This window comes from Haemaphysalis longicornis, unplaced genomic scaffold, assembly GCF_048455015.1.
Source record: "Haemaphysalis longicornis isolate Haplotype H1 unplaced genomic scaffold, Haemaphysalis longicornis Haplotype H1 scaffold_7, whole genome shotgun sequence".
NCBI lineage: Eukaryota > Metazoa > Arthropoda > Arachnida > Ixodida > Ixodidae > Haemaphysalis > Haemaphysalis longicornis.
The window spans coordinates 134,218,296-134,234,276 of record NW_027526422.1 but is presented as its reverse complement, the minus strand read 5'-3'; the positions used below and the strand labels follow the sequence as shown (position 1 = coordinate 134,234,276).

The window sequence follows — 15,981 nt, the reverse complement described above, 5'->3', positions numbered from 1 at the left end:
TTTTCATCGGTCGAGTGTGCAACTAGATACTTGCTGAAAGCTGCCTGAGGTGGTTGGGTGCGGAGTACTTCGGTGCGACCCCTTTTAGGAGGTCGATCAGGATGTTTTGCGGGAGTTGAGAAAATAGCCGTAGAACCTGGAATCAATTCGGTGGCGAGGCCAGTCGCCCACCACCGAGCCCAACAAGGGAACGTGGCTTTGAAGCACGCGTTAACTGTACCTCGCCACTATAACCCATACTGGGAATCTAGGGTGATGTCCTCGCACAGGGTTAACCCTCGCCGCCTAGAGAAAAAACGGGAAAATGAGGAAGAGAAAAGATGACAGGACAGGGTTAGGAAACAACATAGGAAAGAGAAAGAATGGAGAAGAGGACAGGAAGAGGCGACTGGTTGATTCCCCCCAGGTCGGGTCAGACTGGGGGCACCGTCTACGGGAAGCGGGGGCCGAAGTGGTGTGTTGCCTCTGCCAGGGGGCCACGAAGGTCCAAAACAACCCTGGCTTTGGCTCAACCACCAGGATGCCCTTTTCCCCGGACACGGCAAAGCCACGCACAGCCGAGGGCGTGGGTGGGTCCCACCCACATGGGCTCGGGGTCCGCGGTGTCGCCACTACCGTCACCTTGAAAAGACAAGGCGGCTAACTGAACTTGCAAGCTCGTTTTTCACCGACAGCATCTATGGATCTGCCAGAGAAACATTCCGTTTCCAAGCCATTGCCGGCGGGGCACTTCCCGTTATCCAAAGTGCAGTCTACTGGGACGTTTAAAAGAGTGCCGCCGTTTATTCGATCAACTGCTAAAACAGGCTGGCTGTTCGGCCTCTGAGTTGGCTTTGTGGATAGCGTCGCGGATTCTGACTACTAAATCCTGGTACGAGCTTCAGCAAAACCGATGTTTTTGGTCAGCGGGTTTTCGTAGAAATATGCTGCCTTAAATCCGGTCTAAACATTCCGTTCGTAAACAAAGTGGTTGAGTACGCATTTGGACACCTTGTCCAAGAAGGTGCCTATCATCAGCCGTACAAACAGGTAGAGGGAGGGACCAATGTAACAAACAGGGCTGGCAAAATGATGGCACAAGTGGCGGTATTTACTTAGAGTATTTCGGAGTACTGAAGTTTCGTTTTGGGAAAGGGGCGGTACATGATACAGAATTGCAGGCTGAATGAGTAGAAGTTTTTGTGTTCCCAAACGTACCAGTCGCCCTATCTCAATTGAGCTGTGGCTTATGTACATGGGTCTCATCGCCATTCCCTTTTGCCTAATTATGTAGCTTATTTGAGCGACGTTTACATTAAAACTGGGGTCGCTATGCTTCTCACGAGGCAATCTTTCGAATGAAGCAAACTTGTGTTTTGTTTGCACGGCCCCTTTAAGGTCTTTTACACAGGGCACTTTCTGTTAATTGTTGCAACAGGTCACCTCCGCTATCTCGCCTCATTGTTGCCCATACGTGCACTGAAACTTCGCATAAATAAATGTTCATGGTTCGAGCGCCCAGAATGTCTCCTGAGGCCAGGCCAGAGCCATTTCACAGCACTAAGCTCACAAAGCATACCATAGAACCACTTTTAACTATACAACCACCAATTAGATACGCCTCTACATGCGCTTTAGATGTTTTCGCAACAGTGAATTAGGACTGGAGCGCCCGGCTGTACTTGTAACCAGGATATCCTCACTGTTCGAAAGTACTTCAATGCGGTACTTATCAGAAAAATACAAAACCTGCACTCCCGTTTACACCGATTGACTGTGTTAGCCAAATGATCTACTGTGTGGATGTGGATTCTTTGATGAGAGAGAAAGATAGACAGAAAGCTTTAACGAAAGCTGAAGAGGTAAGACCGATCTTCGGCACAATGATCAACTGCGGGAAATCTACAGCTGGTCAACTGTACATAGCACGTTCTGGTTCTGCGTTCATCCTGGAGTATATCACACGCCAGTGTACAATCTTCACAGATTTTAGGGTGGCACTTCAGCGTTAAGGATCTTACACACAAAAACTAGCTTGTGCACATTATAAATGCCTTTCCCCTGGAAGCTCAAAGAGGAACGAATATGTAGAGCTTTAATGGATCGCCTCCCAGAATGGACTGGAGAAGCGCAGTACAGGAGTGATTGTAAGTCAATTCAAGAGGCCTTGATCTTCCAGAGGACATAATCCACTGCTGGTGATTGTGTTGGAAAAAACTGCGTAGCTAAACGAGCTCTCGTTTAATTTGGTCTTCAATACCTTACTTTCAAGACGAAAATTTTTCAAGTCGAAGAGTATGCCGTGTGGGGGTCCTGGCGGTTGCTCAATGTGAATTGTGTGACCTCCCAGTTTTCTGGTGGGTAGTCAGGAGCCAAACACTTTGCGCACGTATGTCGGCCACGGCAAAAGTCGATTGCATACCCGAACTGCTAGCCGTAGCATGGGTTCAGGGTGTAAGGACGGATGGCGCAGCGGATAAAACCAGCATTTATGTGTTATTGGGCAGAGGAGCGATCGTATATCAGGACCTGACAAATTTGCTTATCTCTTTGCATCGTGTTTCTTCTAGCAGGCCTAACACTCTGATCCTTCAGGCCTTCTAACAGGTCGGCTTCCTCCCGTTGATCCGATATGGCTCAGAAATTACACCCTGAGAGCTGTTAAGGCTGCCGTAGGGAGTGACCTTAATGTCAAGATCTAACATGCGGGTTTTGGGAGAGGAGTCTTGAACCCTGCTGTTGTTTTTCACTTTGAGAAATACTTTTCAGGTTGTTTGTTTTGTGCATTGTATGATTTGGTAATAATTCTGTCTAGAAACTTTGAGAGCAAAAATACTGACTGCAAGGCAACAGGGCAGGCTGCGTCAAGAGATTCACTGGCAAGAAAGCGAGAGTAAGTATGGTTTGAAGAAGAGGAAGCGGAACTTTGGTGCGGCGCCTTTTCAGGCGCCAATCAGGTTTACTTACAAGGGATTCACTTTTTTCTATGGCGCCGAGCAAGAGCAGGAAACGGGCAGTACATAGTCCAGTGGAGCTACCTTGGTTCCAAGCCAGGCCCCTAAGCTACCTGCCTGCTCGACAGACAGGATACCCATCATCTGGATCTTGTTCAACATACCGCCAGGGTTACTTGCCGCTTATATTTGGAGGTTCGGTGTCCACGGTGACACAACTCACCGTCATCTAAACTACATAGGGTGCCTTGTGCGGTTCTATAACAGTTTTTATACGTTTTATAGGTAGTAGAAATAGACCACCTATTTAACAATCAAGGAGAGAACTTAGGAGTCAAACAATCATTGTGAATAACAATAATATTTACATTTTCACCTCACGCCGATGTCCTGAGCCTCCTCTATGCCAATTAGAAACGTCTAGAAGCTTGAAGAACGATTGACCAAGGACATGGAGCTCTGTTTGGAAAGTTTGTTTTCATGTACCCCCTTTGATTAAGGTAGACCACCCTCATGAATCTGCATAAAACTCTAGAGGTTGATGCAGTTGTAAAACATATTTTCTTTTAGCGGTGTAGGTAATACCTGTGCAACCCGAACAAAAACCAAACGATGAACTGCGTTCACTTTTCTAACCCGAGCAACTCACGCAATCTCGAAGGTGACGCGCTCACGTCGATCACCCAATTTTAGCCTCGTTCACGTCAACCTGCGACGTCGGCACGTCACACATCAAACATAGAATTCGTGAACTATCCTGGCATGCCTTGATATTTTTTGGCGAAACGCCTCTATTTCCATGTGTTCATGGCGGAGGCCGTGCAATATCCTATTTATTCCCAGCGAGCAACCAAATTCTTTGCCACTATCGTAAAACTGTTTCTTGAAGCCCGCATGATGGGGTGCTTTTATTTACGCTGGCTAACTAGTATAAAAGTGTAGGGTTTCTTAAGAACTCGAATACCATTATACAGACCGTAAAGGGGGAGTTAAAAATTACGGATGACATCTAACATTACGAGAAGTTTGTTTTTTGGGAGAGAACGAAAGAAATCTTCGGCGACACAGGAAACATTGCAATTTGATTCTCCCCGTTGAGTGAGTCACGGTTTCTTCGGAGACCCAGACAACCAGAGTAAACTGTGTGCCTGAAGCCAAGCAGTTTTCTGATTTTTATTGTAACTTTCTGCGCAGCGGTGGCACGAAAAAAAATTCTATGATAGAGGTGTCTTACGCTACAGTGCTCGGGTGAATATTGCAGGCGTCCATTGTGCTGGGAGTTCAAGTGGTTTGCAAGTTTGCTTGGCGTAACCTTTAGGTTGTAGTTGAGGGTTTGCAGTACTTACGTTGGCGGTTCTTCGTAAGCAGGATTGTGCCTAGCGGTACAGTTAAGAAAAAATTCGCGCAGCTTGCACTAATTGTGTGAGGCTGCAGAAACACAGAGCTGGCGCCTCCTGTCCCTTATTTGGAGGCACGGCGGTTGCACCTCAGATTTATTTCCGAACTAGCCGCTGAAAGTTCTCTATGACTGGCCAGCCGGGATCGTTTTCTCCGCAACCTTTCACATCTCCCCCAAAGTGGACCGCGTTAGGAGGAGCTATAACCCGCGGCCAAGTCCAAAGCCAATACCCGCGCTGCGGACCCAGATTAAATGCTGATCGCCCGGAATGCGACGATTGCTCAATCAGATAGACTCCGGTTTTATAACCGAGGGACGCAGGTTCGATTCAGACCACGGGAAGCGTTTTTTCTTTGCAATCGGCTGCACATGTTATTGTTGACCCCCGCAGCTGACCCCGTACCAATCAGCTTTTTGGGGTTGTCCCAGTGGTTAGGTTGCCAGTTTCACGGGGTTAAGGTCCTTGGTTCGATTCCCGAAAACTCCCTAACCACATTTTTTCTTGAGGCTTGAAGGATTTGCGGTGCAACGGACGGACAAAGCTCGGCCTAAACAGCTTTGCTCTTAAAAAACATCACGAGAAAAATTTACGCTTTAAAATGCGTGACCTGAAGATAAACTCACCCTATTAAAGCGGCGTTTACCTCACTTCGTGTACACTCACTGCTCCTAGCTTCCGTCGCGCCCCTTATTGCATTTAAATTTTCGGGAATATAAATCGTTTAATAGTAACAAATAAAGAAGGAAGGCTACTATAATAACGACAACAAAATACAACCGCCGCTTTGTCAGCAAAACTTGAGAGAATTTGGGTTAGTAGTGATCATTTGTACTAGCTTCACGCGCCCAGGAAGCCATAAAAAAGTGTGCGACTTGGTCAAATCGGGCGATCGCTGCCTCTAAACAATGTTGAGGCGTTCGTCGTTCGGCGGCCGGTCTTTCCTCTTACTCATCCTTACGATGGCCCTAAGTATTCATTTGGTTAAGATTCTTGCTAAGCGGGTGTGCGGACCAGCCGCAAGGTACACGTTTGGTTCATAGGTATTTGCCTAGCTGCCTATCTCTCAGAACTCTGTGCCTTCTTCATTTGAGTCCCTTAAGAAGACACGTCGTAGACTTTCACTAAAAGCTGGGAGACCTAATCTCGATCTTCTGCGTCCATAGCAGTGGTATTGGCAATAAGGCACCCTGTCACCCGCAGTTTACGAATGTTGCAGCCTTCTCTGTGCCTCAGAATATTTTTGCCTTTGTACAGCACTATGATAAAAGAATCGGTACACTTCTCGCATAACCAATTGAATGCATTGCAAGTTAACATGTGTTTTGTGGTCTATGGTAGTTGGAAAATTCCTCCAAGCATTAGGTCAAATTGAGTTCTTTGAATGCAAAGCAGTACGGCTACCGCTGTCTAGAATCATTAAAGTCAACTACTGCACCGCAGCTGTGTAAGCGTGGTCCCATGACCGTACGCCAAGTGAGATATTGGATCCTTAGTACGAACCTCCCAAATATTGGCAGTCTCGTAAGCAACGAATATACAGTACAGACAACTTCGTACATGATTGAGCCGTGTTCAGAAGCACGTGCTGTAGAGCCCAGAGGGGTACAAGCCCGTGTTGCGCTTATAGGCTGCAGAACGCTGCGGGGCCGTGCATTTTTTGTCATTTCATATGGCATTTCATATGGCAGGTGAAACAAAAGAATTCTTATTTTGATACACAGAGTGTCAACTGAAAGCGGTGTAAAAAACGAAACTAAGCCATTGCTGTTAATATTTATTCTATATGTGTCTAGTTTGTGGCGTGCTCGTTAGTTACTCTTTATTTTAGTCTGTCTGATTAATTATGACAAATATATGCTGTTGCTTAAACTATGTCGACTGGTACCTTATGATAAAACTTGTATACAGGAGAGGGCACTTCTATGCTCAAGTCTTATCCTAGGAACGTCTTTACCAGTTATCTTTCAAATTAAAATGAGATGCATGTTTTCTCAGCTATTCTTCCTGTTAAACCCGCGAGTCATTTGAAGAATAATTTTTTTCTGCTTTCATAATAAAATATCGCCTCTAAACGTAAGCTGATCCGCAGTTTCTTGCTCGTTACTTGTGAATCCTCCCCGCTCCCTTAGCCACTTTCACGTCCTTTATACCTCTGGATAAATGGCCGTTCATACTCACAAACGCAGGGCACGAGAAAGTCTCCCTGGCTGCAGTGTGCGCGTGCAACGAGCTACTGCATGAATTTCAGCTAAAGCGACCAAATTGGAAAGGGGCTGAGTTGGTGCAGTTGAAGCCACCAGTAAGAGCTTCGGTGGTTAACGGCCTGTACGAAGTGCAAAGAGGTATTTTTGTCAAACTTTACCTTTATCATTGAAGTTTTCACGTTCAGGGCCATGGTATGTTTTCTGCATTCCATGAAGTAAAAAGTGGCAGTTCTTGCTGCTTTTGCCGCTTCTCTGGGATCTGAAATAAGAATGCGCTTTAGTAGTTACAGTGCACAGAACGTCGGTCAGTTTATATGCTTCTACACGTGAGCCATGGAGAATAGGCAAAATGTTTGGTTACGCTGATGGTTATTTTAATCTGTTTCCCTCAATGTGGTTTTCTCATTAGGTAGGAGCTATCAGGACGTCCTTCAAGTTTTCGCCTGTAAAGCATTTTTGAGAGTTTGTGACAAGACCCGTGACAACCGGGAACACAAAGGGTAATATTGTTGCGCAGGGAATATTTTTCTGCAGGCAATATTTTTCCGCAGGGCAATATTTTTGCGCGGATATAACGTCAGCAAAATCATTGTGTACCGTGAATGAAACACTATCGTGTTAAAATTAGCAGCAACAGGAACTGTATATTTAATCAAATAAACGGGGCTCATTTTACAACACTAATAACCAAATTCGTATATGTGTGACGGTTTACAAAATATGATTTGGCTAAAAATACAATTCTACCATGGTATCGAAACTGCTTTGCATAATACGGGTAAGCGCTATTGCCGACGAAGAAACCTCCTCCCGTTTACGTTAAAAAGGGCTTGTGGTCGTGAGTGTGAATTTCGCCCAGACATGACGCCTCAATTTGATCCCCAAGAGCAGGCAAGCCAATATTTTAAGTGCAATGCACTTCTTAAGCGACCCTGAACCTGCGTCCACCGGCGATGTCCGCATCACATACCCACGTGGGGGATTGGCCAGGAATCTCCTCGTCTTCCTTGGCAACGGGGGGAGATGGGCGCGCGCTGCCTGGCCGCTGACATGGCACATACCCACGTGGGGGATTGGCCAGGAATCGGGCGTGAGAAGGGCTAATGCACCCGCTTAAAGGAGTACTGACACGAAATTTCAAAGCTGAGATCCGCTCTAGCAATCAAGTACAACGACAACACAAATAGGTGTCTGTGAATAAATGCATCTTTCTTTCTTTGTAGTTGTGTGTGTGTGTGTGTGATCTCTCTTTCGCGAACATTACCGAACCGCGCAAATTCAACTCGTGCATTCGCACTTTCACATTCTTCCCCTCGGGGAAATGCGGGGAATTTTTTGGATCATTCTCATCTGTGTGAAACGTATGAAAGTCACGTATGAAAATCAACTTTCTATCATGTCTACGAACATGTGTGAAATAATGTTGTCAAAATGCAATCTAGCGATAGCTCTGCATTAATTAGAATCAAATATACAAATATATGCCCCTAAACATCGTTTGTTGTGTATTTGTATGTTTACGGAAATATTAGATTAGAAGTTTTTCTGAATTTAAATCCTTGGATCGAAAGCGGAAGTACCTGGGCAAAAATTGGCGAATGAAATTCAGGTACGAACGAGGATTACACAAAACAGATGCAAATCCACTGGAACTTTAACAAGCTAAATTACAAACTGCAAATTCCACACGTTCACTACTGCATTTTGCGTTGCTACTGCTCATGATTACGGAGGCATGAACGGGGGGAATTCGACAGCGATTACTCAAAAAATAAAATGATTTTGCAGAAAGTGATCGACGAATTTCTGTTGGTTATGTTCAATATTAGAGTACTCATTAGTATAAAGTACCCTATCCCGCTTACTTACTAAGTGGTGGGCCGCACCAACGCATTGGCTGAAACGTTTCACCCAGTACTACCGATATGACGGTGAAGTAGAGGGTGGGGAGTCGTTTCAATGCAGAAGAACTTCTTCTAGGCGCCATCTTCCGCCCCGCTTTACTGTAAAAATCCAAAGCCTGAGTAATGTGCTTTCGCTTTAAATAGAGATCGCGCTCACTTCTTTCGTCTTCACTGCAGTTTGATTTTAATGTCGCCGATCATGCGCGTGTCGCGACAAATGATCTTTCTCTGTTTATGTGTAAGCGCGAGGGCAGATAAGATAGATGAGGTGGGAGCGGTAGTGTTCATATGTTTAAACAGGCAGCGGAATTTTTTTATCCAAGCTGTGAACACGAGTTTGGGTTTGAGGACAATTCAGCCAAAGGCCGGGACGTTTCCAGGCACCCCTAAAGCCACAGCCATGTATTGTCTGGGATCAAAATTGGCTGCAACATCACGGAAGAGTTTTCCTATTAAGGAATAATGAGAAACTCGCACATGTGGTCTGCAAGCTCGACTTCAATATTGGCTACCCTAATACAAAAACATGTGTCTACTTCTGTCATTCCTTGAGTACTTTGGTTAAGGAGTGGTTGGTATGTACGCCTAAACTAGGGTCTAACCGCAAGTAACTTGGCGTTCATGCAAACATTGCAAAGATAGCCGTAGTGCTAACAGTGTCGGTGCCAATTTTTTAAGGTTCTTCTATGCCGCGTTTTTTGGCATGCATTTAACCTTAACCGAGGCGACGGAATTTCAAAACACCCTTCATTATCCTGGTTAAAAAATTATAGCACCTCATCCAATGGGTGTCAGACACACCAAAAGTTAATTTATATCTGTACATCTCGCCCCACCGATCGGCGTCACTAATCGCGTCTGGATAAAGAAACCAAAGAAATCTGTCGTGTGTAATCCTTGTTCCTGCTGCACCGAATTTGTCCTGCAACGAATTTAGTGAAAAGAGCATGTTTTAAAACTGCTTTTCATTCAGTTTTTGTAAGAGCATGGGAGTATAACGGCCAACCGGAATGCAAAACAGCTTCAGCGGAACTCCTTCCGGTGTTTGTAACATATGTACCAACCTTCACTCTGGAATACATGTATAATATTTCTTCTATATAACGGAACTGGGCGGTCTTTCATTAAATTCAATAATGAGTGAATATGTTTTATTATCAAGAAGCATGAAGCGCTGTGAGGGAAATAATGTTGGTAGGAAGGCAACAAAGGGGGCGCTACTAAATGTAAGCGTGAGATCATAGTCCTTTCGTGGGAATCTTCATTTTTCAGTGCCGACAGAGGCATTTTAATGGTCAAAACGCCCATAGAATGTGGGGTTTAATTCTTCCATCCCTGTTACAGAGTTAATCAATGAAGAAGGTTGTCAAGTAGAAATATGCCAAAACAAGAAATGCTTCGTGACAGGTAGTGCTTACGAACTATTTGGTAGAGCGAAAACGAGTTTGTGCGCGTCGAACCGTCCACGCATGCCCATCGTTCAACTGGTCACCCCATCATGCCCCTACTACGAGCCGCGTCAATTAAAATTTCCGTTTGTGTCAACACAGCGTTCGCCTTATTCGGATGCGCCTTGAAATTTCCTCACTGGGCTGAGTCTTTTTTTTATTCTTTACAAGTGTACCCAGCTGAAATACTGCGAAGAAAGTTTCCTTGTCCCATCATCAAGGCAAACAAATTTGCGCCCTGGTCAGATGATTCCCTCTACTGTTTCTGATCCTGATTACGAAGTTCATGGGCTCTTAGCAAAAGTTTGTGGCTCAAACATTCAGGCTTTGTTGATGCCAGAACCTCTTAATGCTTCATTATTGAAGGACTCTGGTGATGCGAAACATATACTACGGCATATAATGCGCTTGTTGATACAAAAACTTTTCTCAGTTGCAGGGTGGTGGACAATGTTTTTTGAAAGACAAAAGTGACTTGGCGTTCCCCCATGCTTTCTATACGTCCGGTTACAATCACAGCGCCGTAACTTCAGCAGTACCAGGCATTAAAAAAATGATTATGCGGTGCGCCGGAACTGCGGCAAAGTTACCCTATTCCCAGTAGAATTCTTTATGAATACAACATTGTGTGTTCATGCGAGGAGCCCAGTTTTCTCTTCGTTGTCGTCTGCAACCATAATTGGCACTCCCTGGTGTTATCCTCTTCAATGTAATGGCGAATGTACGTTGTTTAAGCGTTTCTGTGAAAGTACGGTAAAAAAATCCACCAACCTTTAATGCCGGAATGTATATGAAATACGGCAAAACGTTATGTTCGCCGTATATGTATACCTATTACACGTTTACCACACGCAAATTGCAGAGGCAGAAGCTTGTATGGGGACAAAGTTTACGTATCCAGAATATAACGTTAGGGCAAATGTTTGGCAGTAGTTTCTATGCGAGCTGCTCCGAAGCCGCGAACGGAAATAGTAACATGAAAGTAATAGTACTAATAGTGGCAAGAAAAGGTCCTTACTGTCACATACTTATTTAGTAGGTACGTTTAGGCTTCACAGAAATATATCTGAGGAAGGGAAGAGAGGATAGAACCGACAATACACTCCGCATACCGCCACGGTGCTCAGGGGCCTAAGTGCTCAGATGCCTAGCAACACAGAGAGAGAGAGGGAGAGAGAGAGAGAGAGAGCCAGACTTGTTTTGAGAATTTCTTTGCGTGGGTGTGGCTTTTTTGTCCAGAAGTCGAAGTGCCGGTTTTGCACGTTCTGCCCTCTCGTCAGCTTGACCTGGTAGGCGAAGTGTTCATTGAACGGCGAGGTATCCCACTATTACATGTTTGATTTAGAGAAAGGCTGTAGTAAGCGTGTGTATTGGTCGCACTCCTTAAATATGTCGTATGTTCTCAGAATGTTCACAGAACTTGCCCTGAATGTTCACACAACTTGCATTTAGGCGAATGCTGATCAGGGAGCAGCATATGAATTCGGACACCATGAGGGAAACTGTTGGTCTTATATTTAAGCAAAGTATGAAACATGGTTTATTTACTCTAAGTTGTGGGCGTAGATAGATTCTGCGATCTAGTCCGTTCTGTTGGGTAGTGTTACGGTACGACACAATTGGGGTGGGGTCACATTATCCTTCCGTGGCCTGCTTGGGAGTGCGCGGGTTATCGCGTGGCCGAATTCGCGAGGAATGTTCCTGAGCCCGCACTAGCATAATAGGCCCAATTGTGTGGGTTAGGCTCACGAAGTGCTACCATGCAGAAGTCAGTGATTCCACGGGAAATCGTATGGAAAGAAGGCCTTATTTGCCTCGGTAATAGCTAGTGCTGCGGCCACCTGTTTTGCTTCTCGGGTGGTGGTTTTGGGGTGGTTCCTCTGGAAACACATTTGTATCTCTGTCACCACCGCAAACGTTTCTTCCCTTTATTTGCAGCTTTCTGCTTCCGTGTGAACCACTTTGCCATCCTCACCGTGGCCATGCATTTTCTCAAGGGCTTTGGCCATAACTTTTCTTGGGCATGCATGATGTTCTGGATGCATTTGAATGGAATAAGCGTGATGTGAAAGCTCCGCCTCGCGTTCGCCGCAAGACCTCAGAATCCTAGCTGGCCCGGGGAAGTGCACTAAAATTCCTTTAGGAGCTTTTTGACCTCTTGTGTTTACCTATATTGCCCATTCATTACACCGGTGTTAAATGTGGTCTTTTAGAACTATCCCCGCGATTAGCTCTTATACGGTGTTGTCAATACCTCATTTTAGTAGCTTCGGCATGTCAATTTTCAAACCTTCTGGACGCCCTCGCCTCCATTAGCTTTGAAGAATCTTGTCAAAAGCTGACTTCGCTCTCGCTGGCTGTCACTTCCTGAAAATTCATCCTTGTTTGTCTCCGGTTTCTTCGCTAGCCTCAAACAAATCGTTCTCTCAAGTCTGTTTATTTCTTTCCAACCAACATCTCCTTCCGCTCACTTTTTCTCGCAGGGGACCGACCTACCCAATGAACTGTGCCAAGGATGACCGCAGTTGCCCCATAAAGGCAACAATCTGGTGAAAGCAATGCCAAAAGAAACGGGAGCCTTTTATTTCTTTCTCTTGAGTTTTATGAATACGGTGGACCACTAAATGCATATGCGGGAATAAATTGTGTTTCCACATCTATGCACCCATTAAGAAGCTGTAGAGTTCTCTCAGTAGCTGTTCAAAATCACTGTAGTAGAGGCTTACATAGTTAGAACGCTTATTGTGGAGCTGTTAGGATTGGACCTTGCAAATAAGCTATCAAGGGCGAGTTAGGCAGATGCGCTGCAGAATATTTGTGGCAGGTTATAGCTCGACTGTATTTAGAGGCGTGAGAAACGCAAAATGTAAAGGGGGTAAAGCACCACCACTTTTTAATAGTGTTTTCAATAATCTTGCGTACGCACTAGGAACCACGAAACCGCTACCGCTAAGACAATAAAGAAATGCCCTGTGCAGAATTTTCAACAGAACATATTGGGCTCTGGACTTATGTTCTTGGTTATCACACGAACACACTTGGGCAGTTTTTACCCATAAGGAATGGTAAATTTAAATAAAAAGTAAGGAGAAACACCTTCAATGTTCTCAATCATCAAAGCAAGTAAATGTTAGCACAGGAACTGCTTCCGTGCACAAGCGGAGTGTAGCAGACGACAACTTCGCGGGTTCCGATGCTGACGGCAGGAGAAAGAGAGCACTAGAGAAAAATCTCACTGCCAATGAAATATGTTGAAGTTATATTTACTTTTTCGGAATGTTGAAGTTATATCTACTTTTTCGGAATAAGGCGTCAAGAATTTGTTCTTACCTATAATTTTAAAGTGATGTGCCTCTTTTCAAAATGCGCGTAGGCCTTCCAGTTTTGTGTAATTTTATGGTTTTACGCGTCATTGATATCATAATTCCACCCCTGGCGAGCCTGATGTCACATTCCCTACTAACCAAAGGTTATTTCATCAGGCTATCTGCCGCCACATTATTTGGAAAAGGATATTTTATTCCTTACTAATCACTTTACTTGCGGACCGTTCTCCATGGCACTTTTTCTGAAGAGCTATGTTGATGTTGCATTTCAGTCTCCAGAAGGGGGCTATAAAACAAAACCGAATAGTAATTAATACAGTTGATGCACTTTCAAAATTTTGGCGACAATGCGGTATTTGTAATTGAGAGATGCGGCCTTCGAGGTAATTTTTTTGTGTTTGCCCCCTAATTTTCCTTTCAAAGTGATTCCTCAGATAATCGTGAACAGTCGAGCGAGAAAATATGACGAACTTCCTTTAATGCTTTTTTTTTCAGCATAAGGTCCTTGCTAAACGCGTGTCTTGTGGCTAAAAATTGGATAAAGAACATTTATCGTCCAAGAATTCGGTGGTAAAAATGAAGGAGCATAAATCGCATAAGCAAAATCTACCACGTTGTGGGCCCTGAAACACGGAGCCAACTTATGTGAAAAGTAAGGCCCACCTTAAACGTCTTTAATTCCCTGTATAGATAATTTTTGGTGTCCCCTGGTAGGCTCACCTGGCATTAAAGCCGTTTAGTAGTTACTTTATTAATTATATGCACTCTAATTTAGAACTTTTGCTCGTGCTAGGGGGATATAAAAAATGCTGCGCGCCAAAATGCCAATATTATCATATAGCAACCACGTGTACATAAATATTACCCCTGATAAAGTCTCTGCACAAGATGGACTGGAAGGGATTTATACGAACATTGACATTTTTTAACAGTTAAAGCCCGCACTTTACATTCGGCTCCTAGGAGCTCAATTTGTAAACGGTCTGCAAAAAAGGAAAATAGCTACACATCGGTTAAGAATAGAACACCATCACTGTGGTAAAGCTGCTAGATTGAAATATGTAAGCGTGGCTTCGCAACAGAAAGATCTGCAGAAATTCGAGAATTATCCACTAATGCGTAGCATTCTCATGCCGCTCGTCTTCAGCGTGAGTTTTTACAGTCAAATTTTCTGGTTTTTCTATATCCTGCCCCACCATTTATCTCCACTTACGCTATTATACGATTCGAAGTGGAACATTCGCAAAATCCGCATTATTGTGGAAATGCAGGGCATTACGCGGATCGCCATTTTCCGTATTTTTTGTTTTCTTATTTTCTTAGTTTTTCGAAATTTTGTTTGACCAATCATTTCCATTTACGGTAATGTAGCAAGTGCAGGTGGAACTTCCGCAAAATCTATAACACTGTGGAAATTCTATGGCTTATGCGTTTTGCCGCTTTCCATAATTTTTAGTTTTTCCTATTTTTTAGTTTTTCAAAATGTTGCCGTGTCATTACATTCATTGACGTTAATATAAGGATGACATTTGGAACTTTCGCGAAATCTGTAATATTGTGGAAATTTCGGGGGGTTACACGGTTCGGCTTTTTCGCTAATTTTTTTATATTTTTGTAATTCTGTATTTTTCGAAATTTCGTTTTACCAATTAGCTCCGTTCAGGCTATTATAATGATTACAGGGGAAACTTTCGGAAAATTTGCATTATTGTGGGAATAGCACGCGTTATTCGTTTTGCCATTTTCCATATTTTTTATTATTGTTTTATTTTTTACTTTTTCAAAATTTCCTCCGACCAATTATCTCCATTTACGTTATTATAACGATTACATTTGGAACTTTCGCGAAATCTGCATTAGTGTGCAAATGCGGGGCGTAACACGGTTCGCAACTTTTTCTAACTATATTACGTTTTTTTTTAGTTTCTCAATATTTCGTTCGAACAATTATCTCCATTCGCGCCAGTATAATGATCACAGGTGTAACTTTCACGAAATCTGTATTTTTGTGGAAATGCCATGTTTTATACGTTCTGCCATTTTCCGTAATTTTTTATATTTATTTTGTAATTTTTAGTTATAAATTTTGAAGGACCAATATTTCGTCCGGCCAATCGATATTTACGTTACTATAACGGTTACATTTAGAACTTTCGCGAAATTTGCATTATTGTGGAAATGCAGGGCGTTACACGGTTTGCCAGTTTGCGTAATTATTTTGTGTCTCTCTTATTTTTTAGTTTTTCGAAATTTCGTTCAAACAAATGTCTCCCTTCACGCTGTTATAAATATTAGAGGTAGTACTATCGCGAAATCTCCATTATTGTAGAAATGCAGGGCGTTACACGTTTCGAAATTTTCGAAATTTTTTTCATTTTTTCTAGTTTTTTAGTTTGTAAAAATTTCGTGCAATCAGTTATCTCCATTTACGGTACTATAGCGATTACGCGTGAAACTTCCGCGACATCCGCATTATTGTGGAAATGTAGGGCGTTTGACGGTTCAGCAGTTTCCGTAATTATTTTATATCTTTGTTATTTTTCATAATTTCGTTGGACCAGTTATCTCCATTTACGCTATTATAACGATTACGGGTGGAACATTCACGAAATCTGCATTATTGTGGAAATGCAGGGCGTTACACGTTTTGCTATTTTCCATAATTTTTAAATTTTTGTTCAGTTTTTCATAGTTTCTTGCGACCAACTATCTCCATTTACGCTATTATAGCTATTACAGGTAGTACTTCCGCGATATCTGCAGTTG

The 15,981-nt window shown here is 43.5% G+C and overlaps 1 protein-coding gene across 2 annotated transcripts in view; it reads right to left on the bottom strand.

The window, feature by feature from the left end:
• The window catches only part of LOC144145165 (uncharacterized), a 29,856-nt gene extending 21,106 nt beyond the window's left edge, over nt 1–8,750 (bottom strand). Inside the window, exons 1-2 of one of the 2 annotated variants that reach the window (XM_077676672.1) lie at nt 8,407–8,750; nt 6,696–6,796 (exon numbers count right to left, since the gene is read on the bottom strand). In XM_077676672.1, the coding sequence (XP_077532798.1) occupies nt 6,696–6,796; nt 8,407–8,524 (219 nt within the window). In that variant the 5' untranslated portion in view covers nt 8,525–8,750. The remainder of the gene's footprint in view (nt 1–6,695; nt 6,797–8,406) is intronic. The other variant, XM_077676671.1, reaches the window with a different exon arrangement.
• Between the last annotated feature and the right edge of the window lie 7,231 nt (nt 8,751–15,981).